Source organism: Amphiura filiformis, chromosome 6, assembly GCF_039555335.1.
Source record: "Amphiura filiformis chromosome 6, Afil_fr2py, whole genome shotgun sequence".
Lineage (NCBI taxonomy): Eukaryota > Metazoa > Echinodermata > Ophiuroidea > Amphilepidida > Amphiuridae > Amphiura > Amphiura filiformis.
In genome coordinates this window covers 16329335-16357322 of record NC_092633.1, presented here as the reverse complement: position 1 = coordinate 16357322, position 27988 = coordinate 16329335, and the positions used below count along the sequence as shown (strand labels likewise).

Below are 27988 nucleotides of genomic sequence, written 5' to 3'. Positions count from 1 at the left end.
GTCCACAACTTTATTTAATTTCAGCATGTTTTTGGTACTTATTGCCTAATTTCACACAAATTTTCAGTTTTTTTAGGAAAGTGCAGTCTCATGCCTGTGAATTGTACATGTAATACTATTTTACGTAAATATAATTATTAACTTTGCTGTGCCTGTATCTCTGTTTACAGTCATTTGAAAGGATCCTTGTTGAACACAAGTTACATGGTCTGTCACCTAGTTTGTCTGATGCCATATCCAGTATACCAAGATGGCAACTGATACAAGCATCTCTTCCTCATCTCATGCACTGCTGCTCAGTTCTACTTGCCAATCGTGCCAAACTTGGTCACATGGACAAGTTGGGCGTTGCAGAGACCAAGATTCTGTATACGTTACATTGGGTCCTGATGGAGGCGCCTGACAAATGTCTTGAAGACGAAGGCGACAAGCTGGAGATGTTGACAAAGAATACAGGAACTTTGGAGCATTCATTGATTGGTATACAGCTCTTTGTCTATCTCTTTGCACCACTTGTACACAGTATCAAGGAGAGTGATCTGACTTTTCGGTTACAAAATGGTGTCAAGTTATGGAGGGCACTTTGGGCTCATAAACAGCCTGACATTCCAAGTTTTTCAAATCCAGTTAAACCAAAGAGAAGCTTTCAAATTCCGAAGAGGCATAAAATTCCGACTCCAGAACCAACACCAGAACCTACACCGGAACCAACTCCGGAGCCTACTCCTGACCCAACCCCATCCCCATCACCCGAAAGTTCTCCCGAGTCTGAGAAACCAGGATGTCGTGTGGTACCTCTTGCTGAAATTTCAGAAGTGAGTCGTCTGAGCAGTGGACTGGTGACTCCCGAGCCACCTCATGTCAATGTGGAAATCATTTGTGAAATTTGCAATACCACTGTTATCCATGGGCAGATGTGTAGGTGCGGCAGAATGAGAGGAGATTTGAGAGCTGATTATAAAAGGGCAAGCCTCACATCAGAAGAGGAAAATAGAATCAGAAAGAAACGTGAACGTTCATTATCAGAGGCCTTAGCTAGCATAGATCACAGCAGTTTTGAAAAGCGGGGAAGTTTCGATAAAAGAGACTCTGTGAGTGTACATCAAGCAAGTCGATCAGAGAGTATGTCTGATGGAACTGCACGACGTATACCTGCAAGAATTAGTGATATATTCTCTGCTAGTCATTTTGATGTTGCTGTTGTCAGATGTTTGTTTAACCCTCATTGGTCTGAGGAAGGCACTCACTGGGCATTGACTTATATCCTAAACCGTCTAAGAGAAATATCTGATGAAACTCTCGCAGCTGAAAGAGTTAGACAAAGAAGTAACTCATCACCAATTCCTCAGATTACCATTTCTCTCTTCTCTCCGGTTCCTGGCCCACCGAAAAAATATTCCATGCCTGTGGGGCAAAATGGAAAATCATCAGATATCCGTCCATTGGACTCATCACAACAGAAAAGAGCAAAGCTCAACCATGAAAAACTTGAGCTCAAGAGTGTTCCTCCACCAAAGAGGTCACTTGATAGAAGATCACAGTCAGAGAGGAGACCAAGCGGAGAACGGAAACCCAGCATAGAGCGTCGTTTGAGCGGCAATGGAAATAAGATGCGGAGAAGTACAGTAAGTCTGACTCAAAGTATCAAGCCTCTGGTACCAAAACTGATCAAAGAAGAACTTGAAGTAACTTCTAGCACAGAAGACTTAAGTGATAAGAAGTCAATGGGATCACCAGATGTAAAACGTGAACCTCTGATGTTTAAAATTGAAAAACATCAGAAGGTGAATGTCCCATCTCTTGCAAAACAAGGAGAGGGAGAAAAGGCATCTAAAGGTGGTGGGGCATGGACTCCTAATGTGTCTATATCAGGGTTCACTCCAATGACTTTAGAATCACCAAAGACTGATAATAACTTTCCGTTGACAGCATCTGCTGCCACTCTTGACATCACCAAACCAACCGTCATAACCAGAGATGTTGTTGTGACTTCACGACCAGTGTCAGTTGCAGTCGCTCATCAAACTAGAGCTACAACGGCTATTGCTACCAAGTTCCCAACAAAACCAGTTGGGAGAGACCAAAGCCCAGCCATGATGTCTGTTGTAGGTACACCTACTTCTGCGGCAAAGTACATCCAGAAACCAGTTATTGTCAGTGCTCCAGGTCCTACAGTCCAGAAACCGATAATGTTCACACAGAAGTTACCAACGGCAGTTGTAACACCAATGCAGCATTCTGGAAACCAACTCGCAGCAACCAAAGTGGTGCAGAAAAGTCCCATTCAAGTCAGTGAAAAACCAGAAGTGATAACAACCAGGCCTATGATATCAACATCAAAGCTGATTATAACACAAGGAAAGATTCAAGAGTACCCCATTACAACACCGATCACAGCCACTAAAGGGAGCCCAATGGCAGTTTTTGGAAACACTGCAATCACTACTAGACCAGCAGAAGTGATATCCCATCAAGCCAAAGAGGTCACTCCTAATGGGAATTCACTCACCATCAAGAAGCCAATGCAAGTCTTTTCTGTCCATAATCCTATACAAATAGTGCAAGAGAAATCTTTGGCTACATTTGATGACTCATCTCCTGTTGAATATGAAATGATACCCCAAGTGACCCCAGGTGAAACCATCAGCACAGTGAGTAAAAGTACACTTCACCGACAAAGCCCTGTATTTGATGTACCCAAAACCCCAGAGAACCTTAGCCCAATTGATCAAGGCCCGCTTATGGATTTTGCACACCCACTACTTCGCCTTGGTACTCATCATTTAGACTCTGCCCCACCACAAACACCACCTCCTACTTCATCAGGACCAGAACCTCTGTCTCCATCAGCATTGCCTATGGAACCTTTGTCTCCTGGAGGAAGTTCAATTGGCGGTATGTCAATGGGTGATGGGGAACCTAGTAGCTCTGGCCATACTTCCCCAGATGGGGACAACCTGAGTATGTCCCATCTTCAGATACCTTCTTACCTTCCACGCAGTCACTCAGACACTTTTGTGAACTACCACACTGCATGGAAGACGGCGATAGCAGAGGCGGCCGTTCCACCTATTATATCCAGGAGGATGGTCAACTCAACTATTCGGTAGTGATTAAAGCAATCCATTCCATCATAACAAAAGAGGCAAGTGCTCGTGTATGTGATGTAGCTCTCCATATCATCGAGACGGTGCTGGAATTTAGAATTGTGAAAAGAGCAGAAAAACCAGCGGAGAGTAAAGTCCCTGTGATCAAGGTTGAAGGAGAGAAGGTGAAAGCTGCCGATGGAGAAGGGGACAATGTATCTAAAGGACTGGAAGAAATGACTGTACACAATCTCATGATGGATATCTTGATACAAGTTTTCAGAGCTTTGGGATGTCAACATGGATGTGGAGAAGGACTCAGAGGACATGCAGGTAGGCTAAACAATTTGATTGTATTTTGTGTATTTACTTAGGCCTGTGTGTGTAGGGGTGTACATGTATGTCTGGGTGTGTTATACCACTTGTGTGTGTGTCTTCCCGCATGACCATTATATATTTACCACCACAGCCCTGTTGCCTTCCACTAGTAAGAACCCTGTGTGACAAACATTATGCATTTACGGTTGAATTCATTATGCTCAGGGTGTGATAATGGATAGTATTATTTTAGACATAATTTTACATTTGGTTTTTGAGTAAATCGAATAATTCTGCTATTAGTAATTGCAGCAGAAAAGATGGCTGTTGTGCATCAAATGACCAGAATTTTTGCATGAGTTTCATATAGTAAATACAAATTAATAAAACTGCTTACATTTGTGTGATAGTAAAAATATACCATATCCCTCATTAAAGGATGTTTTATACCACTTTGCTCATGAGCCCACCAAACAGCTTGTGACACGAAACAATCCATCTTTCAATTGAGGATGATATACTCACTACCAGTATCATAATCATTTATATAATTGGTATATTATTACTATCACAGTCAATTACATTTGTAAAATTTTACGACAAACTGTATCCCAAAACAAACTGAATCCCAAAACCAATCATATGTATCACTTATGATTGACCAAGTCAGTGGTTTGTAAGATTATTGATGTCTGTAAGGTGATCAAGTTGCTCCAGGAAATATCACAAGAACCACTGCCCATATTGGGCTTTCCCAGCTGAAATTGATACACCCCTTATGGAAGACATGATAGTCATCTCCCGTGCACACAGGGGGTGTAGATTTCAATTGGAGTCAACAGTCCAGGTAACCCCATTTGAAATTTTTACCTGTGTGGGAGATTAAGATCATGTCTTCCATAGGGAGGGGTATAGCCCATTTTACATCCTTAGATGCAAAATATTGTGCACGACTTTCTTGCACGCACATGCCATTCTATAGCATCTAGTATCAGCTTGCCTGAAGCCTCATAATTTAATAAATATTCCATGCGATGTAGCATAATTATCCATCTAAATTGTGTTATGCGTAGCTTGAAATGAAAGGCAATACTGGCATCTATATTCAACTTACAATAATTGGATTTTGAACTACAATTCTCCATCTTCTAACCTCAGTGATATTTATTTTATGTGATGCCAAGTTGTTTTTTTAATTATGGTTGTCAAAAATAATTTATAATAAAAATAATTGAAAAACAAAATTTTCTAAACTATGTGATATTTTAAAATCCAAGTGAAAAGTATTGAATACAAATATGGCTGATCATGATGTAGAGTTACCATGCCTTGATAAATTTACTGAATTTTATGCTTTCTGTTAAGCAAAACATGCAAAAACAGGTGGAAATATTTTAATATTAAAAAAACCACCTTGAAGCTGAGCGATAAGATAATAAAGACATGTATCATTCTGTTCCGCACAATTAATAACTCTGGGAAGCATTACAATTGAGATGTATGTGGTACATCTGTAGTATTGAGCCTGATTAGATAACCATGCAACATATGGATGTCATTTGAGACTACAGATTCGTTGCAGTATTAATTATGGATTTCATTGTCAAAAACCCTATCCTAATTTTATGTTTGCATTAAAACAATGCTTGGCAAGGGAATGAGATATGAACAGCCAAGGTTAAGTAAATCATCAAATTATTCACATACATGTTTGAATTGAGTTAAGAATGAAAGAAACAATGATTTTATACATAGAAATTAAAAATATCTATTAAATGAATTATGAGTTCAAAATGTATAGGGATTGAAAATGATTTGCTACATGCATGTATTTGAGAAAACATCACTTGTGAAAAGGTATGTAGCGCTGGAATAAAGTATACATGAGGATTATTTTTACTAGAAACAAATAAAAAAGCTGTAAAGATCTGAATTCAAATTATATACAACCATAGCTATGATTATATTCACCTTCACTCTAAAGCATTTGTTTTTCTGCAATCATTTTTACAAGCTATGATTCATTTTTTAGCCCGTTTTTAGATCAAATTTTGATTTCAAACAGTTACAAAAAATATAGAAATGTACAGGCCCAACATGCACACTGATTTAAGCACCTATGATTTAAGTCAACATGACTTGTGTGAATATAGCGAGATACATGTAGCCAACTATTCCACTGCACGCATTTTTACTTGGCATATTTAACAAGTCCTATGCTGAATACAACATGTCACACACACACACACATATAGCAGGCACACGCTATACATGAACGTCTGTGCTGTACACCATGCCTGCCTGAATTACGGAGGTGTCTGCCGTGTTCATAAATCAGCGATATTTACACGATGTAGGAAATAATTGGCAAACAAATCAGAGAGTGAACTAATTCGCTTTGCTGCAATTTTCATGGGAAAATTTAATTGTCTAGAAATCAAAATGAATTGAACTTTCATGTAGCTGGCTAGCCACATAACAATCACATATAGTAAGCATAGAAATGGTTCTTTATGCATCGTAGCATAATGTAAATGTACTATGTTCACTTAAATCCATGTTCAGTACATGTAATTTAGAAATTAGGATATTCAAACAATTTTTTATGCAATTTATACAATTAGTGGTTTTATGATTAGGTCTTTACATTTTGCTGAGCTAATCACTATGAGTGTTCACTGTGTATATTAGGGGTGTGATTTTCGGGTAATTTTGTGCCCGGGTAACCATCGGATTTTGCAGGCGGGTAACCAGGTACCCGAAATTGCAACAACAAAAAAAAATTGCAAATTTTAAATTTTTTTTTCAAAGTTTTTTTTCGGTTTTGTAGTGTCTCTGGACCTAGACCTAAATGCTAGGATCATGGTTGACCTAAAAAAATAAAAAATTGAATTTTGCACATTGTTTTGTAATTTTAATATGAAAATTGATACATAGTTTTCATGTCATACTCTATTAATGATATCAAAATACATTGAATTTGAATGCATTTTGATATCATTAATAGAGTATGAAAACTATGTATCAATTTTCATATTAAAATTACAAAACAATGTGCAAAATTCATTTTTTAATTTTTTTTTTAGGTCAACCATGATCCTAGCATTTAGGTCTAGGTCCAGAGACACTACAAAACCAAAAAACTTTTTTTTTTTTTTTTTTTTTTTTTCGGTACCGGGCAGGGAATTTCCTGCCCGGGTAATAGGATTATCGGGCGGGACTCGAATTCTCGGGACTCACTCACACCCTTAGTGTATATGTAATATATTTATTTTGTGAAGTTAATAGCAGTAGTTTTTACTGATATTTTTTCTTTAATAATAAATATTGCTAAAACTACCATTTTATTTTTACAGTCATTTTGGTCATAAGCAAGCAATACATTCACACTGTTATAAAGCACCTTTAAATATGATTAAAGTGCTGCACAAGGAAAAAGAAAAAGAAATGCAAACAATTAAACAAGAATAAACACTAACCGAAAATCGTGAGTTGTGAGATTTTTTTAGCGATGGTGTTATAGTGAGTTTATTTTATTCCCTTGCACTAGAGACAGCAAAAGATTTTGTTCCAGCTGATTTGAATGCTCTAAGCTCACAAAGACACATGTCTTAACAGAAGAAGATCTCAATCCCTCTCTCCTTGAAAATCTTGTATATTTAAAATGTCCATAATCAAACAAACATTCATACAAAAACAAAATATTATGGAGGCAATGGCTGATAAGGCAAATAAACTGAAGCCAGTATTAACATCCCTTTAGCTTTCACTGGAGCACTAAAAACCTGTGGTACATGTATCAAGACTGAAATTACATTAAGTGTATAAAATATAGACTGTTTAAATTTGTTTCTGTTTTAACTGTTTATATGTTGTTTAAAACATGCATCTATGCAAGAATGAAGTATAAGTAATAATGTTGCATTTAGAAACACATATATTTTTAATAACGGCACAGCCATTGTAAAAAAAAATTGGACTTAGATTTAACATAGCCTAGTTTCCAGTGGCGGCGCCACGGGGGGGCATGGGGGGGCAAATGCCCCCCCAGTCAGAACTCTTGCCCCCCCTGTTGCCCCCCCAGAAAAAACCCAAAATTACGAAAATTTCCACTTTTTACGGTAATTTTGCATAAACTTTGTTGATTTTGCCCCCCTGAAATTCACTTTGCCCCCTAATGCCCCCGAAAAAAATTTCCTGGCGCCGCCACTGCTAGTTTCACTAAACACAACTTTCCTGATGGCGAAGACATGCCTTATTATCTAATTTAAAAGCATCAGGTCAAGTTCTTAGCATATTTAGTGCAATGAAGATGAGGGCACCACGCAGCTTATTATATCACTGCCTTTTGATCAGCTTAGAGATTGTAATAATAAGCTCATTATGGCAAGGCAGGTATCAACTGAGTGTTAATTAGGAGGTATGGAGGCGATGTAGTTGATTAATTTTAACACAGAATCAAAACAGGCTCAGCAATATTATACTACATTAATTTTTCATAGCTTCCTGTATGTAGGGATATAAAATGAGAAAAACAGAAAACAAGTACAGTTTTTGCCGGGAGTTTTTGAACAAATTAATACTAGGTTGCAAGGCTTTAGCTAGAGACCCGTCCGGCCGTCATTTGGACGCCCTGTCACGAAAATGGACGGCCTAGGACGGCCTACGAAATTGCAAACAAAAATATAAAAATAAAAAAAAAAAATTTTTTTTTTTTTTTTTTTTTTTAAGTTATTTTTTCCGGTTTTGTAGTGACCCAGGAACTAGACCTAAATGCTAGGATCATTCATGGTTGACCTTAAAAAAAAAAAAAAAAAATTTGCATGATGTTTTGTGTTTTTTAATATGAAAATTGATAGTTTGTATTCATGTCATACTCTATCAATGATATCAAAATGCATTCAAATTCAAAGCATTTTGATATTATTAATATAGTATGACATGAATACAAACTATCAATTTTCATATTAAAAACACAAAACATCATGCAATTTTTTTTTTTTTTTTTTTTAGGTCAACCATGAATGATCTTTTTTTTTTTTTTTTTGGAATTTCGGTATCCGGCATGGAATTTCCACCCGGTACTAGGCTACCCGGCGGGACTCAATTCCCAGGAACCAGTCCCTACCTTAGTAAGTCAAGAAAAGTAAGTTTTGAATGGTATTGATGCAAATTGCTTTAATACAAATAGTTGGATTTTTATGTCTAAAAAGCCTCTCCTGGGCCCTTCAAATTGCTAAAATCCAGGAGCTTTCGGGGGCCCTGCCCCCTGATCCCCTGGACCCCCGGCCGGTGGACGCTACGTTCGCTTCGCTCACTTCGCTTTACTTTTTGTACTTTGGACACCCTACTTTCAAATCCTGGCTAATGCCTTGCTAGGTTGTATAGGAAAGATGTTTTAAAAAACCTCTTCCTTCTTCCTTATTTGTCAAAAACCTGGATGCTAAACATGTAGGCATATCTTTTTCTTTTATTCGGCCTTTTACATGTAGTACAATTTTTATCTCTTACATAGGCATATTGGTCAAATCAACAGTCACCAATGTCCACTCTCCAGTGCTGTTTGCATAGAATCCAGCAGAAGCAGAAGTCATAGTCATAATAGTAGAAAAATATTGTAACACCATTTAAAATATGAATCAATTACTCTTTGTATTCAGTATTGACAAGCTCGATTTTTATCCATAAATCAATAATCATGCTCTTGTGTATGATTTATTATTTATTGAATTGGGTATTGCTCTAATTCAATAACACTTAAGATGCAGAGTTTATAGTTGAAGTCTGTGATTTTTACAGTATTCCTTTTTTGTCTTTACTATTTTTGTAATATTTTTACTTTTTTATTATAAATCGAAAAGTAAAACAGAGAAGGCCAGATAAGGAGGGTTGAGGTACCAAACTTAAATTATTATAATCACTCACACAGTAAAATATCTCACAAGGTCTTAAAGGAAATTAATTAAAAACAAATGGCCTGGTCCATTCATGAACAGAGGTGTACCGACCGAGGGGGTAGGGACTCAAAATTGACTAAAGTTGTAAATTATATGCATGTTCCTTTAGCCTGGTTTTATCCCATAATTGACCCATTTTAGTGTAAAAATTGCAAATTTTGGCGTGCTCCCGCACATTTGGTCCAGTGAAGTCATTTTGTATATAGCGGATCAGTGAGACGGTTTGAAAATTTTGCCCCCCTCCCCTTGATTGGTGGACCTGGTACGCCCATGCTCCCGAATTAAATACATACGTAGCACACTCAACTGGAATACAAAAATATGACCGGCAACCAAAACAAATTTCCTGTCATTTTGCACCTTGACTGAGAAATGTCATAATTTAATCAAAGACCCCCACCTTTTGTCTGTATTTGCTGTTATATATAGTTATTTGCTTGTGATAATGTGATATGAAATAAGCAATTAGCCAATGAAGCATTATAGATTGCCAATAAATACAATCCATTTTGATGATTGATTTCCAAAGGATATACAATTATGTATGGTAGTGGTAGGTAATACTGGATTTAATTTCCAATGCCAAAACACCTGCTGCATAAAGCTGAATTTATATCAGATGACTTTTGATTTGGAAAAGCAATCTTTGTGCATTTATGCATGCTCTTTTACTTTGTTTCATCATTTTGCATATTAATTTATTCTCATCAGTTTGCAAAATCAATAAAAACAACTCCCCCAAAACAACAAGGACCATGGATTGTATGAAACTGCAAATATTGCAGTGAAACTCAAATCATTTTCCCTTTTTTATTCCATAAGTAGAATAATAAATAAGAAGACAAAATTTTGAAAAGAATTCCAAAAACCTAATGTGGATGATGTAAGTATGGAACTGATGAATCGGAGCTTGTAAGATTCATATACTTAGTAAATAGCCAGTAATTATTTTTTTATACTTAATCCATGAAACATCTTGGAAATTTATAGCTCTATAAATTTAATGGTCAATGTTTACATGAAATGGAAAAAAAAAAGTTTTTCTTCAAAGCTTTAGAGCTTATATCATGGTAGATCTTTATGTCCATCACCATGATAGACTCGTACATAAACAAGAGGAATAAACAAGTCTGTGCAGAGAGAGATATGCCAGACATTTCTTGTGGTTTAATATATTGAGTACCTCCGACTACCTCTATGCAGTGTTGCATCGATTTAACCGCACAGTTTACGTCATCACCTCATTTGATTATGTAGACAAACCTACAGTGTTACTGGTTACTGGTAAATCAAAATGTTTTTGAAGGAGAAATGTTGTGATCGGATTTATATTTGGGAAATGTATATGCCATTAGCTACATGTTTTTTAGAGTATGACAAGATATGTTTATCTATGCTCCCAAATGAATATTCTTAGACATAAATAGAGCAGGAAAAAATTCAGTTGTATCATGCAAAAGCAATATATTTTGAGTTGCGTTTATGCTAAGGTCAAATGCAACATATTTACACAACACTATATTTCTGTGTGGTTCAGTGTATTATGTGTAAAACCAGTCTAGTTTTATGTTATCTGTATCAAAATAACAATATGATGAAATTATACCTCACAGTTATATTTTGCAGTGCATTACTATAAAAATTATTCTCAGGGTGGATATATTCCTAGAAATATAATATCTATTCTTTTTCAACCTTCTGGTTTTCACAATTACCACAAATTGAAGCTATATGTGAATCTTCTAATGAAACCAAATACATCAGGTTGACAAGGTTGACTTTATTTATTAGATTGTATTTGAATTCTTGTAATGAAAATGCTGCATGTTAGATGTTTATAAATATATGATTATATATAATATGAATATATTAATACAGGCTGTATCAAAATGATTGGTATCCATTGGTTTTGGTGTTTATTGAATGAAAAATACAATACAAGATTGTCCTGAAATGAACAGAATTTTTAGTTTTGTGACCTTTTATAACCGTAATCAACAATTTTTTTGATTTTGTGTTATAATTGCATTTTGATGAGGCAGTTTTGTCCATAATCACTTGAAACTGATGGGTATCAATCATTTTGATACAGCCTGTAGAATGGATAGATGATTCAAGAATGAATGCTTGTTATTACAATATCCAATACAAATTATCATGATCTTTTTTTTCCATGCTATCAACAGGCGAGAAGCTTCGTCTCTCTGGACAGCAATGCATGTATCGCATGTACAAGTTGGACCCTGCTGAGTTCCGCAAATATATACGATATATGATAGCCACCCACCCGCTAGAAAACATCCTGGATTTTCTGCATTCATTACTCGGTTTCTGTGAAGATCCTATTAGACCGGTATACAGACCAGGTAAGGTCATGCATAATTTTGTATAACAAAATTATGAATGGGTAAAATGTCCCAACAAACCATAGCAAAACATGTGAAGCGTAATTATGCAGTAGCACAAAAAAGGATAAGTTATGCACATTTTGAAGATTATTACTGTGGGTCTGGAGAACTATTTTGTCTAAAACTTGGGGAATTAAATAATTCAAGTATTATAAAAAGGCAAAGTATATCATAATGCTAATGGTAGATTTAAACGAAAAATCAAAATCTCAGGATAAAGCTGACTTTGAGAGTAACCTGTTTTGGATTTGTCAAAATGTAAGAAGTGTCACAACATATTTTGTCTGTTGCATAGCAGTGATGAATTATTCGGAGTTATCTATTCCGACAATATTAATCAGCCATGTTAAGTTGGCTTCATCAAGTCACGGTGGCAGACATGCTTTATTATCATGGCGTCGTTTGCTAGTTTATGTGGGATATACTGTATGTGTGTGTGCTAGTAAGCAAGCACCACACAGTCGTTGACTGGCATTATTATCCGAGCAATTTCCAATGACGGATAAGCCTGTCACATGGAGATAATTGTGTTGTGATTTTAACATGTCAGAATCAGTTTGAATCATATTTACATGTATGTCTAACCATCTGTTGGCTTGCGGGATATATCTATCAAACTGACATAATTAGCTAGTCAACATTACGGGCAACCAGTGTACATTTAGTGTTATAATTTTATATAGCATTTTTATTTGCTATATGATTTTGGTAACTTGATGGTTTCAAAAGGAAACAATATATTTTGTATACTGACCTAGGCAAAAACATGAGTGAAAGTTATTGAAACCGTGATGTTTCCCCTAATTGTTTTTTTTTTTTTGCTGATGAACCGAGAAGAGCTCATTTTGATCCTAAGCGTCTTAAATCCAAAAAGGGTTCGACATTTTATTGCAATTTAGGTTAGGATTAGGGTTAGGGATAAGGTAAGAATTAGCATTAGGGTTAGTGTTGGGGATAGGGTTAGGATTTGTCAGGGTTAGGATTTTAAAAAGTCAGGGCTATGTTGAGGGCTATGGTGATAGTTTAGGGTTAGGGTAATGATTAAGGTTTATGAGTTACTGAGTTTTCTATCAACCTGTAACCAGTGAACCACTTCTGCACCTGCTCTCTCCCTCGCCCTTCTTCACTCTCTCTCTCTCTCTCTCCCTTCCCTTTCTCTGTTTCCTCCCCTGTCTCTCCCAGAGAAAGAAAGCAAAGGATTAACAGTTTAATGTATTTAAGTGAATACAGTCTTGCCTTTTTGGACAGTTTTAGCAGATACTAAAAATCTTGGTAACTTAACAATTATACTTTTTTACATGCCAAAATAATTAACTGTTTTCAGTGCCAATAAAAAATATTTTTACCAGCATCTTACTAAAGAACCACAAGTACAAAATTTGATCGTAACAAAATGTGTACAGTTTTTTGACTCTCCCAATTTCTGTGAATTAATTTGTACACAGATTTGACTAACTTCACTAAGAGAAAGCATCACAGAGATAAATATGCAACATGTTAATTAATAGTCAAACTGATTATGATATATATGTAATGGAAATTTCCATTGGCCTATTCATAATCTATCAAGGGTGATATTACAATTAATCTGATTGAAGCAAAGGATACAATTTCCCTGACGGTATTACTCTAGAGCTCATGTATTGTGTTTCCCGGGATACATATTAACATATGTTTGTTCGTTACCTGGTGCTGCATGATATATATTAGCCTCGTTTTACATTTTACTATCATCCTATAATATAATCTTCTTCATTATACATAATATCAAGGTCAAACATTCAGCCTTTTCTAAACATGTTAAAATATATTTTGCTTGTGGGGAGGGGGGTATTGGTTTCCTTTCATGCCTTGTTGAAAACATAAAAGCAATTTTGTGAATCAATTTCCAGGCTTTAAAAGAAGTAATCGGAAGATATTTAAGTAAATAGTTATGGGAATATGTTATAAAATGTAAAATAATAAACTAAATCAACAAGAAAAAGGCTCTGATGATAAAGGTCACACAGTTTTTGGAAACAATAGCTTTGGTAAAAATACAAAAAAAAAATTCAGATTTTGCACCCACTGTTGAATGATTGACATGATTTTGCTTTTGCCATTTGAACATTGTATTAAATGTGAAGCTATTTATTCATGAATTTATAGGCTACTGGTGTGGCACTGATATTTTCATAAAGATGTTGCATTCATTTGCATGTCAAATACCATTTGATATTAATTGTTCAAATTATAAGCTAAATATCAAGTAGGCTGATTTCATGCCAAAATATGCATTACTGTCTAAAACAAAGCATTTGTATGTTAAAACAATACAAATAATGTGAAAGAGTGATTTCTGTTTGTCTGTCATCCAGGACACTGGTTATTCCATTTAAAATCACACACCCCCTGTGGAAGATTTAATAAATTAACAAATTTAGCTTTAAGGGCTGGGGTATGAACGTTTGGACGGTATTTATTTTGGGACATTAGAGTACATCAGACATATCGAATTGCATTCTGAATACGAAGAATGTCCTTCTGATATCAAATAATTTTGATTTTTTGAAATTCGCAATTTAATACACATTTTATGGCAAATCATTAAAATTGATATTTTTGATATTTAACAGTACTTGAAGTGAACTTTATAAATCTGATGATTTATACTTAAAGTGTATGTAGGTGGGATGAAAAGCGACGATCAATTGAAAATTTTGACCTTTTCAGTATTGAAGATATGGATTTTTTTCCCAAAACACCAAAAAAATTAGGTCTTTTTGGGAAAAAACTCCATATCTTCAATATGAAAGGTCAAAATTTTCAATTGACCGTCGGCTTTTCCTCCCTGCTACATACACTTTAAGAATATGTCATTAGATTGATAAAATTTACTTCGAGGACTGTTATATATCAAAAATTTGAAAAATATCAAATTTTTATCATTTGTCATAAAATTTGTATTATATTGTGATTTTCAAAAAATGAAAATTATTTGATATCAGAAAGACATGCTTCGTATTCAGAATGCAATTCGATAGGTCTGAGGTGCTCTCATGTCGCACAAAAAATACTGTCGAAACGCAATAAACGCTCATTTTAGATCCCTTAAGTGTTCCACAGAGGGAGTATAGGTTTTAGTAGAATAGACAATTCTATTTGAAATACTCCAGTTGTGGAAGATATAGGTAAATCATTATACAGGAGTATTGGTTTCAAAATAATTAACTTTAACCAATTCCATTTGAAAAATGGACTCCCTCTGTAGAATACTTTTCTTAAATCTTCCACGTGGTTATGGCAGATTTCAAATGGTATAGCCTGTTGGACGTTACTGTATTGAGGCATTTACAGTACAGTATCCAAAGTTTGAGAACTTATATTATAAAGTATATGAATGCTAAGTTGAAAGAAACAAAACCCTGTTATCATCAATATATTAATTTGGATTTTTTCTGCACTATACATGCACTGTATGAAGCTTTTGAAAAGGTGTTACGATCAGGTTTGTATTTTGTACAAATAATCTTTGAATGTTTGTCATCAGCTCTTGAAAAACAAGGGATATTTCATTGTTTTTCACGCAGTTCACTCCCTCCTGTGCCATGCACCCAAGCATTGTATTGTGGTGTTAAAAATGGCTAACCCAAAAAAATTTGTGGATTTTTTTTGTTGCTTAAATGATGTTTACCCTTTAGTAAAGCACACTACCCTTGCTGTGACAGTTATCACTAACCCTGGTTAAAATAGCAATAGTTACTAATCCTGTTTTATTTTACTAACTAAACTGTAATGTTGTGTGTTCGTACGTGGTTCCCCATCCCATAATGTTTTTTATAGTCTCCTACAGTGTTGTCATCTCTCGTGTAGTCTGTGACCACTGTGTTTTATCCCATGTGTTTCTCAAAATAGCCTGTATGATCTATGAGATAATTAGGTATACTGGACAAAACTGTTCAATTTCCAGACAGAAAAATAACATTATTTTACATGAATTTGAAACATTTTGATATTAAAGCATCATTGTTAATAAATTAAAGGAACGGATGAACCGTTTTCCTGTTATGGTCTAATTGAATGTTCCCAAATTATGTTAGAAATTGATAGTGAACTGTGTGTTAATGATGAAATATACCTGGTACACGTTTGAAGTTTTATGCTGAGTATTTCAAGAGTATAGTGGCTGTTACTTCTTTTTATCTGATTGTGTACAAATTATTTACATTTCTTTTCAATGCAATCCTTCTATTTGAACATGATTGTGATTGTTTTATATTTTCACTTGAAACCTCTATTTTACTAATCTTTCCATCTTTTACTCTGCCTCTGATCTTGATGCATATACCTGCTAAATGGGATAAACAAAACGTTTTATACAATAACATGCACACTAAGTTATTTCTTGTGCGTGCGTGCAAAATGCAACCATGTATCGCATATATAAGCATGAACAAAGTTTGTGCAAAACCAATGTTATATTGTGACATCGCTATGATATGAAAATTGTGTAGCTAACAATGTTAACCCCTATGCATGGCAGAGCGTGCAAACTCTGTTATGTCGGACAAGTTTACTTTTTCAAATGTTATGCAAAATTGGACCATTTTATATCACATACATATCACTAGATTTTATATTTGGGTAAAAAGAAGTAGCCTCCTAACTGTTCAGAGTACAGTAGATATAGGCAGCAGCATTGGCACGGCCTCTTAAACGTAACGTGGGTGTATGAAGATCCTCCATTAGCTAGCTAACTTATGCATGCAACAATCTTGCAGTGTACGTGCATTCAGCCCCCATATTATTATGTAGGAATTTATAATGATACCATTTTCCCCATATTTCCCATTTCCCCCTATTTCAGAATGATATTCTTTTCTCATGATAAGCTTTTGTACATACACTATGAACCACAAGAGCCTCATCCCAATGGCATAGTCCAATAACCTCAATTACATAATTATAGTGCAAAATTTGACCTCAAGTTGCAGAGTATGAGTTTTTGTACCCAAATCTTCAAAGGTCATTCAATGAATGTACAAATGTATTGGGGTTTAAGAACTGTTCCCCTGATAGATGAGCATGTTGTGGATCCTACTGATATGGCATTCTTTTCCAGACAGTGAATGAAGTATAATATTATATTACCAGTGTTCTTGAACTAGGCGGTTTTGTATTCAACTGGTGGTTCTTTTGCTGGGTTGTTTTGTGGTCAGACTATATGTAACATAGTGCAACAAAAACGTACATTCCAGCTTAAAATACATTGACTGTACTTTGCTTCACCTTTGGTGACATTAGGGCTTTAACTACGCATGTGTGCAGACATAACACCCTTTTTTACTTGTGTATACTCTTTGAGATGAGTTTAGCTTGCACACGATTCGATACCGTGGCCAGTAAAAACGCACAGGCCCGGCTCCCACGTCACTGTTCAACTTGAGGTGAAACAAAGTATAGTACTGCATTTGAATATTTACCGCAAAGTAGAGTACCAAAGATTTGTGCAGAAAAGACACTGAAAAAACAGTTATACTGGTGTAAGTGACCAAAGTGCTAATGGGGTCAGATACATAGGGTAGTCAAAAATGGCTGTAACGGTTTTAGGCTTAAAGTTGCCTTCCTTGTGAATACTTGTGTTTGCATCCAAAATACATGAAAACATCAAATTTCGTTCCAATTTTGGTAAGCATCGTTGCGGTGGTACTTTTTGCCTTTCATATAATCCAGTTGGATACAAAAGCATTTAAAGCATAGACCCTGGTAAAAGTCCAGGGTCTATGTTTAAAGTCAGTTTTCTAGGTATTTGACTTGTTTACTTCATGTTAGTATCCTTGAACTGCAAAGCAAGATTTTAAAGGGAAGCAAAAGCCTTTGATTAAATGAATTCAAAAACAATATTTTTCTAATTATTTTCTTTTAAACCAATTATTTCTCTTGCTCCATGCTGAATACTAAGGTTAAAAAAAGTGAATGTTTCGATCTTGTTGGTGTACCAAAACCAAGATGTGAGAGCCAATTTTGTTGGTGATCATGATAAAATGAGCTTAAATTTCAAATATATTTATAGCCAAACTTGTTACAAAGGAGGTTAGATGTGGAAATTAGAACATTTGGAAAAAAAAATTCAATATGTGTTATTGATTTCATTAAGCTTATAAACAAATTCTATGAGACAAATATTTTGAAAATAGGCATTTTGTCTGCTTTCTGAAATGGAAAAACAAAATTTTAAAATGTACACACCATACAGGAAATTAACTTTTTTTTGTCTATATTTTTTTGCAGTAAAAAGCAATCCAGATAACCCAAGCCCTATGCTGCCCTTTAATATAGCTGCAGCTTCGCTTTCCCAAGCATGAATTGCACTTAATGTACTTTAGGTACAGAAGATTTCTAAAAAATTCTAAATCTTAGTGAGTTGCATTTAGATACATTTTATACCAGCCTTTATTTATTTTAACCCTTAATTTCCCAGCAACCTACTGCTGTTTTATTGGAAGCTGATAAAATATTTTTTCATTGTTAACTAACATGAAATTGCAAAAGTTTTTTGTTGATTTCTTTTGCTGTTATTTTGTTGATATTACCTTTTAACTAATACTTACTATCCATTTTTTACAAGTACAATGAATGTAATTGACAGATTTAAATCTAATGAATCATTCACCTGTAGCACTTCCACCATGTTTCTTCATTCATTAAGGAATTGAGGGGGTAATATGCACTTCAGTTTTGTAGAATTACATTTTAATGTATGCATAACAATGCATACAGATATTAGCATTAGGTGAATCTGAGACGATATTTTCGTCTCAGGTGTGAATGAATATTGATGGTTTCCAAATTATGCAAATATACAAGCTTTTTTTACCTTAGTAAAAAAGAAACATGGTGTCAAAGTGAGTTATCTCCCAAACCCAAAGAACTTGGATAGGAGAAAGCAGACTCCATACATGTATAATGCTATGGGAAATCTTGCACTTCCATAGCACTTTGGCATAAACTGTCATAAGAATACAAGTTAATACATATTTACATGTATATAGCACTCATGGATGAAACATGCATGTTCTAATCATGATGTTTGCCAAGTGTATGGTCAAACATTACAGAGATACAATATTGCTCCATCCCAAAAGACATCCAATCATGGCAGGAGTCTGCCTTCTGCAATCTAATTCATTGCTCAAAAGTTGAATCTGTTGCTGAAACTCTTACTCAGCAGTATCACAACAGACAAATTGTACCCTGTAGAATTGTTTTATTAAAAGTTAATATTTCTATACTTGAATGCTGTTACTATAGACCTTAGAATTTTAGTTGAGAAAGTGACATACAAGTCACATTAACTTGCCTTGTACGTAGCTGTAAAAACATTTCTTCTGCAAAATGTGTGTACACTTTATACTTCTTATCAAGTTGATCAGTGTGCATGTGCAATACATGATTTTTTTTTTCAAATTGGAATTTGCAATTTTATACAGGCCCAGGTACTGGACCTAATGAAGGGCTGCCCCGCGGTGGATTTGCAACTAATTTTGGCAGTGGAGTTGCAGGGACTGGAGTGCGTGGCATCTTGGGGACTATTGTGGGCAGTGTGTTCAAGGCACTGGTTACTCGCTTGGCTAATAACAGAGATGATTTATACATTCAGGAAAATGAGGTATGTCTTCATCATTTTGTGCCGATTTAAAAGGATATAAATTTTGTTATACAACAAAGATAGTATTTCTCAATCGCATGCTATATCGAGGATTAACATTAATTTTTGCATTATGTGTTTACACTCAATACTGGTCTGAATTTAATAATATCAAGAGCAAGCTGCCAGTGACGGGTCACATGTAATGGTTAATAAACGTGATGAATGCAGTGACTGGTTCATTGACATTCATGATGAAAGTCATGAATTGAATTATATTTAATTACCGTACCTTTGCACACTTATAACAGCAATGAAATTGGTCATGACTAACTCAATATTGATAAACAACTTCTGCAAACAGGTTTCAATTGTAACTGAACCAGAAACAAATTTGATTTTAAGCATATGACACTTGCGTGATTCTAAATTATATATTATAAATTGATTGCATCTGATATTTGTATCGGGATCACCTGTTACAGTTAGAAACATGAATTTGATTATGCATTTATTATACCATTCAGCAAATTACTTCAGCGGTGTCCGTTTGCCCTGTCTGATTATCGCGTAAAAAGGTCATGCATTGCCACGCAGTTTGACCAGCGAATGAGGTGCCGATGTGATGATGACATAATTCAATTAGCCAATCAGAATCCCACTTCCGTATACGCCATAAACTGCGCCAAATTTACAACCGCTGAAGTTCTCTGCTGAAAACTATAACATTGTGAAAATTGTATTGTAACTGTTAACTTACATACATGTATTCCAGTTGAAATGAATGATGACCCTATTAATCATTGATATCATATGATGTTGACTTTGAATTAAACAAGCAACATGCACCTGTTTACATTGATGGCATAAATGAAATCAATTAGGACCCAACCAATTCAATTATAACATTTGCCCAGTGTAAGTAGCGTAACAATGATTTAATCAGGTCCTGATGTAAATCTGAATGCTATGCAGTCTAATTGTTATCAGCAATTGGGATTTGCCAATATGGCTTATGCTTTTTGCTTGATTTAGAGAATAAAAGTTTTGAGATCCAGCCTTGAAATTAAAGAATTCAGCAGATACTATTATTTTAAGTGGAACAATGAAACAGAACATGCACTTTCCACCAAGTTGTTCCACATAAAAAAAACAGTATCTCTGTGCTCTATATTTCAGGCAATAGATACCTGTCTGAGTCTCAAAACAATACTTTATTGTCATTCTTAAATAGAACAACTGTAAAATCATGTTTAGATGTAATTTATGTCTACTTTTTATGACCATTTTTATGACGCAACAATACGCAGAAGATACATTCTCTCATGATCGAGAATTAGATATTTTGCCTGTAGTGTAAGTTTTTTCAAACATTCCTCAGACATGGTTCTTTGATTTCAAATTGGTTGTATAATTACCATCTTTTATTTCCATGCATACAGTCATTGTACAATGATGTGCGTCAGCTTCTTCATTATGTTCGTGAAGCACATGGGGGTGTGTTCCGTCGTGTTGCACTCAGCGGCCTTATCGACTCAGCAGGAAAGGGGCAAAAAGACCATAAAGATAAAGAGAAGATGGAAAAAGAAGACAGGTTAGTTTAGCATGCAGTAAACAAAACAGCTTTTGTTTGCCCTTTCCCGACCAACTCAAAAAATCCAGAAATTGCCTGCTTTGAAATTTTTTTTATGGGTACAGATTTTTTTAAAGCTAAAAATGTATTTGTGAGATAATTTCAAACCAAATAAGTGACAAAACTACACGCACTCTTAGCCTTCATTTTATGCCTTCATTTATGTTTTATCCATCGGGTGAGCAGTTTACAATATAAAACATGAAAGAGCACATTTAAATATGCCGGTTAGAAATAAACCATGACTAGCATTGTCAGACATGTCTCTTTTTTATTACGCTTTGAAAGGGCAAACATCGTATTTTTTTGGGCCTGGTCAATATACTGCAAGCTCTCTCAACATATCACTGTATCCATAGTGAATTTTTAACAAATACAATAATTATGTTGATATAAAGATGTAACAAACCAAATATTTTGCAACAATTATGGTTTGATTATGTTGGAATTGATGGTTAAAAATGACGACTTATATTTAGAAAGGAAGACGGGATGCACAGAATGCGCATAAGCAAATTGATGGCTGAGAAATACATTTTCAAATTTTGCATGTAAATAATTTGTTTCTCATTTTACAAGTTAGAATGCTGAAAACACAATCAAACTCTGGCTAGGTTCTCTTCCAAAATTGAACACTGTCTTGCCTTTGGCTATGTCTCAAAATCAATTGCACTGATATTCAACTCCATTTGCTTGAGACTCCATTACATATCTGATGCTTTAGTAACCTGATAAAATGGTAGGACATCATTTAAGTTGAACTCGTAATGAATACAGGCAGCAGGTCAAATTAAATACAGGTTTTAACTGATGTTTTGGAAATAATAAATAAGGTGGAAACAATTTGTAAATATTTCTATGTTTGATTTCCATTATATTTTCATTGTAGAGGTGCAAAATATACGGCCCTGTTCCAGCCCGCTGACCTGGGCTGTCACAGTCCAAGAAATATGCCTGATCATGGACATAATAATAATAATCTTACGGTATTCAAGCTCTTTTAAGGCTAGAGTGTCCCTTTTGAATTGCTATCATCTTATTTTGATCTTCTACGGTAGCAAATATGCATTTATTTATTTTTCATAATTCTGTAGGCATTCTAAGCAAGTTGGCGATAAAGTATTACCAGCACCAGGTGGCAAAGATTCTGGAGAGTCTGGTGATGTCAGTCCTGGAACACGACTAAGACGTAACATCTTCAAACTGAAATTCCACAGCCGTGAAGCGGCTGGCATGGGACCTGGTGGAGATGATCCAGGATTGGAGGATAAAGATGGCAATAAGGCACGACGCATGAGTGTCTTCAAATTTGGTATGTTTCACTTTGTTATAACCATGTGAAAGAAAATATTTTTGTATCTTTTTTTTGTTATTTTGGATTTTTGTGACGAGATTTAGGAGCATGTTTTTTTTGTAACCTCTCATGAGCAGTAGCCATACGGAAACACATCAAAATGGTGTCGAATGCTGATAGAGGCGCATGTTTGCTTCCATTTCATGCTTTTTAGAACATTTTTTCATCAAAATATTCCTGCTGTGAGTGTTGCACAGCCGCAAGTCAATGCCTGTATGCATTCATCATTTTGTCACATCGCTGCTTTTTCATTTGACCCAAATGCACTCAAATTAAACAAAAAAAATTGGTGATTAAAATAATGAAGTTATATTTGAAACCATCTAGATTAGGCTAGGTTGCGAAATAATTATTCATCAGACTTACGTCTAATAATAATATATGTCACGTGCAACAATAATTTAGCAATAATGCACAAGGGACATTTCAAGAGCATAATTTCATGATTTGGAGCATAATGAAGTTTGGTATTAATTATTATGGGAAGTTTGGTATTAATTATCATGGGAACTGATGATGAGTATCTACTTGTCAGATAATGAACTGTTCCAGTTGAAATTCATACACCCCTATGAAAGACATGACCTTAATCTCCCACACAGGGAGTGTAGATTTTAAATGGAATCACCCATGCAGGTAACCCCATTTGAAATTCACACTCCCTGTATGGAAGATTAAGATCACATCTTCCATATGGAGTGTATGGATTTCAACTGCAATAGCCTAATCATTAACCCACTTTTATCACAACTTTACAAAAGACCTCAAACATGTTTATTACTTGATGAATATTCATGATGAAACCCATTTGCATTCATTTAAATATAATTAATATTAAATCTATTACCGTATCATTCTTTGATAATACGATGATTCAAATCTGTCTGCAATAAATAACGACCAGCAGCATCACGCAGTAGGCCTGGTAAGTATGCAGGTACAAGGGTGAAGATGTGATGAAGACATAACCTATTATGAAACACAGGAATGTTGAAATAGACTCTTGTCCCTTCCTTTTCATATATGATTATGTCAAGAGAATTTATTGTAGCATGTTATAAGCAGTCATTAAGTAGTCCAATTTGTATTGGCTGTATTTAGATTTTATTTTCAAGCATGGCTTAACTTGTGTAGTTTCAACTTTGGACGTTAATCAATTTAAATTTTTAAACTAAAATCAAATTATTTAAACAAAAATTCAAAATTTGGCAACAGAAGTAATTTTTTGGAGAAAATTTGAATCAAGGAAAAAGCATTCTGTGCTTTTCAAAATTGTCAGCCAATGATTTCAATACAAAGAAGATAATGTCCTTCTTTATGAAACAGCCAATTTGTAGGTGCTGCAAGTCATGTTCAGGTTCCAAGGCTCAGGTTAAACATTATGTACATTTAACAGTTATTCCTGAATAATTCATTGCTTTTGTTTTATGGTGTGCAATGTGCATAATGATGTATTGCAGGGCCTCCTTGGAAATCAGTGTATTAGCATTGAAGAAAGCTGCCTAAAGAAAGAATTAATAAATAAATATTGTAATATAGGTTTAATTAAACAACTTCATTAAATTGTACATTATGTATACAAAGATGTTCAGTTAGAGATAATTACAATAAACTTCCGACTTGATTCACAATTTGGCACAGTAGTACTTTGTAAGAAATATAAAATACTGACATGGAGCTGTAATGGTAGGACTAAAGAAGGAAATTCTATGATAACCTGCCATCAGACCAAGCTGTTGAATTAACTTCACCTGTTGTATCTTGTAAGCACAAAGCTTTCAGTAGATTTAGTATCATCATCAGTCGTAGCGCTGTGTCACTGTTCTTGTATTGAAATCATTGGTTGCAAGATCATTGCTTCAATGTTGCACAAAAGGCATCATTTAGTTACAATCAAAGTAAGTCATGTTGTCATGCACAAATGTAGAAGCCCCAAGTTTTTTATTTTAATTTCATTCTTTATTACATCATAGCTGAACATGCTCAATTGGCGCTTTCATTATCCCCCTTCCCTTGGCTTTTACATGCTGATCATCATATTAATTATGAACAAAATTGATTGATCAATACTTGATCAATCAATCCATCATTCCATCATGTATCATCATGCTATCATGCATTCATTCATGCATGCCATCAACACTTCATTTTTTTTGTCTTTTTTTCCAGTTGTATTGCATCCCTATTTCTCCACCACAGGATTACTGGCTGTTAGCAACAACACGATGATTGGAGTGTTAGGGGCCCCAGTTCAGGCCCATCATCAACGACCGGTAATGGTTCCTGGAAAGCCATTACCCCTCTTTGCCGGATTTGATAAACACTATTATATGGAAAACTCCAGAAACTGTAATGGTGATGAATTATTTTCATGATACAGTACTTATTTTTGACTGCTGGCTTGGCTGTTTGCTTGTTCTTCCCTAATTTTTGTTGTGCAGGTTGTTATTTATTACGTAGCATACAATTACAGAGAGCAACAAAAGATGTCAACTTAACTTCACTATGGACAGCAGCCCCAACAGGTTTGATTTTTGGCGGTTCTCTAAAGTTGTGATCCTGTATGGGAATATAACAAACCTGGTTCCAGTTTGACTAACATTATCAATGCATAGTAAGGGACCAACTCTGTTTCAATTCCCGTAGCTTGTCACAGTTGTGTCTCTGAAGACTTGTAGAGATTTGGACACTTATAATGTGTTGAAAACATTACCATTAGATGATGAGTAACAAATCAATATTGGGTTAGTATACAAATATGATACCGAAGAGGCTGGTCGAGTGCAGATCCGTCGGAACACACATCATCCAAGCAGCAAAGTTCATTTCCCATTGAAAAAGCGTTATCCAACGGATCTGCAGTCGGCCATTCTGCGAAAGGGGTCACTCTAAGGATTTGGACCCAATGACTATGGACTAAAAATTAACTAGACACAATGTCCTCATTATTCATTGTCCAGTTAATGTGTTCACGACATATTGCATGATGTTGGCTAGTTTTGATTAAAGCTATGAGGTCAAGATGATGCAAGTTGTATTGAGATATAAAGTGTCTTAAAGTACAGTCCTTGTCCCAAAATGACCAAAGTTCCATTTGGACATTCAATCCAAAATGACCAAAGTTCCATTTGGACATTCAATTTCAGATGACATACATAAGTTTTACATTCTTTATGAAAAGACTTTTTGTTCATTATTGAATAAATTAAAGTGTGAGATAACATTACAACCATCTAATTTGGATTTGTTACAAAACAATTATATTAAAATATGAGTCTATCCAGTTTATTGCTGTTGACATACATGGTCCAATGATTAGGGTACTTGCTTTTGGTGCAAGAGGTTCCAGGTTCAATTCCCAGCTGTGGCAACATGCAAAAAAGCCTGAATTTAATTGACATCTGTAAGGTATCTCCCCATGGTGCATTTAGAATTAGCTAGATGAACCATGAGAGTACTATATCCTTAGGAGGGGATGTTAACCTGTCTTAACGTGCTCATGAATCATTTATATCCAATTCTAAATGTACCTCTGAGTTGATTAATTCAGACATTTTGTTACTAAAACACTGGACATTGATTTATTGATGAGGTATATTAAAGAGGCAAGACAGCATGTTTGGTTCCCATATACATGGTACTTCTTTAGCAAAAAAAGCACATATTCCATCTGAGTATATTGTTCTGTTGGTAATTGAAATGTTCAAATTCATTTCTTTTCCAGAATTAATTGTTCTTTTTTTATTTGCAATCTTTAGGATTCCAAGATATGCCAACATGATTGTGGTTTCTTGTCAAAATGTGCACATTTTTTACTGCTATGTACGGCATGCAGTTGAAGTAACGTAGCATCAATTCAATACATTTATAGCTAAAATGTTTCAATTTTCATATTATATTGTCAAATAGAAAATGAACAGAAAGGAAACAATGGGAAGAGGACTCCTGACTTGACGACATTCACTTTAAAATGGGCTACTGAGGCGCTACTGATGACTACGCTTGAACCTATCCGTAATTTACAGAACTATTTTCTGTTTTTAGAGGGCAAAATTATATTCACCTATATCAACTTTTATTATTTTCAATATTTCAATAATTCTAGTCCAGTCAATTGTGCCTTGAATCTCTTTAATTGTAACTATTATTTTGATGTTTTTTATAAAGTTTGGTGGAGGAAAAACCTTGTAATAATTTTGAAACAACTTGTTGTTTGGTAAAGGGAATTAACAGAGATTCTTTCAGACCCTCTCTTCAGTTTAATTTCAGTAACTTTAATATGGTGGAAGGGAAAACTTTTAAGTGAACAAGTGTCATGTTCTGTATCCTTCAATTCTAGTTTTTACTCTTAAAAATACCAAGCTAAGGTTTAAAAAAGCTATAGGCTTCTTAAAAACATACCGTTTTGCCCAATTTGTTAAGATGATTCAATATGGTTTTGGAGTAAATTGGCTCATAATATTGTTAGTAAATTTGAACAAAGAATGGGTTATTCTAGAAGCTGAAATCTATACCCCCTATGGAAGACATGACCTTAATCTCCCACACAGGGAGTGTGAATTACAAATGGGGTTACCTGAATTGGTGACTCAATTTGAAATCTACACCCACTGTGTAGGATATTAAGGTCGTGTCTTCCATAGGGGGGGGGGGGGTGTGGATATCAACTCAATAGCCCAATATAGAATGTGGCTGATGAAGGTGACATGACTGACTGTGGTTTGACTTTCATGTGACAAGTGGGGGAGAAATCTTATCTGCTGTAAGTCACACTATATAATTTGGAAAATTGCATACCCAAATATATTTGCCTCTATTTTTGGTAATTTACGGTACGGAAGTTGATGTTAAGATAATTTATGAAAATAATTTTTCTTAACAAAAACTTGGAATTGAAAATTTGACAAATTCTACATGTATAATTCTACTGCTTTGGGGAACTATTTAAAAAAATCTCCAATATGTCAATTGTATTTGGTTGGTGGTCAATTTGTAAATTGTCTTTGGTAAGTTGGTTGGTGGTCTTTTGCTGCTTTCTGGATCAATAATTTTGATGTGCACTTTTCCTTCTCAGCAGTGATCTCCAGACATTCTCTTGTTATTATTTGTTCCACTTTTGTAAAACAAAAAATGTTTTAGTTTCTAATAATATTCTCACCAAGTTCATGCCAGTCTTGTGTGTTTCTATATTTATGACTTTTGCCGTAATATGTTACTTTTGAAAAAGATTAATTAATTCACTACTTTTTCTGTAATTATTATCTTTTAATCATATTAAGATGAGACAGTTCTTGATAAACTCAATAAAAAAAGCATCATAAAACTTTTGACGGGTGTTATTTGTTTATGCTTTTACGATAATATAAATGTATTTGAACATCTATTTGGCATATATTCTAGCATAACATTTGATCGACAAAGACATGTCATATGTGAAGCACCTGTTCAAATTTTTTACATCAATCTATAAATTAGGCTTTTGATTAGTAAACGACTTCTGAATGCTTTTTTAATGCATAACTCTACTGACCACTCTTATTTTAAGCATAAATTCTTCTGATAAGTGTTTTTACCTTGGTTTTTGTGAAGATAAAAGAAGTATCTG

The 27988-nt window shown here is 34.8% G+C and overlaps 1 protein-coding gene across 1 annotated transcript in view; it reads left to right on the top strand.

The window, feature by feature from the left end:
* The window catches only part of LOC140154375 (protein unc-80 homolog), a 157233-nt gene that overhangs the window by 7855 nt on the left and 121390 nt on the right, over positions 1–27988 (top strand). Inside the window, 9 exon segments of the mRNA XM_072176942.1 lie at positions 171–3060; positions 3063–3419; positions 11548–11727; positions 15233–15256; positions 19239–19417; positions 20839–20990; positions 22124–22341; positions 24825–24908; positions 26293–26599. Of these exon segments, the coding sequence (XP_072033043.1) occupies positions 171–3060; positions 3063–3419; positions 11548–11727; positions 15233–15256; positions 19239–19417; positions 20839–20990; positions 22124–22341; positions 24825–24908; positions 26293–26599 (4391 nt within the window).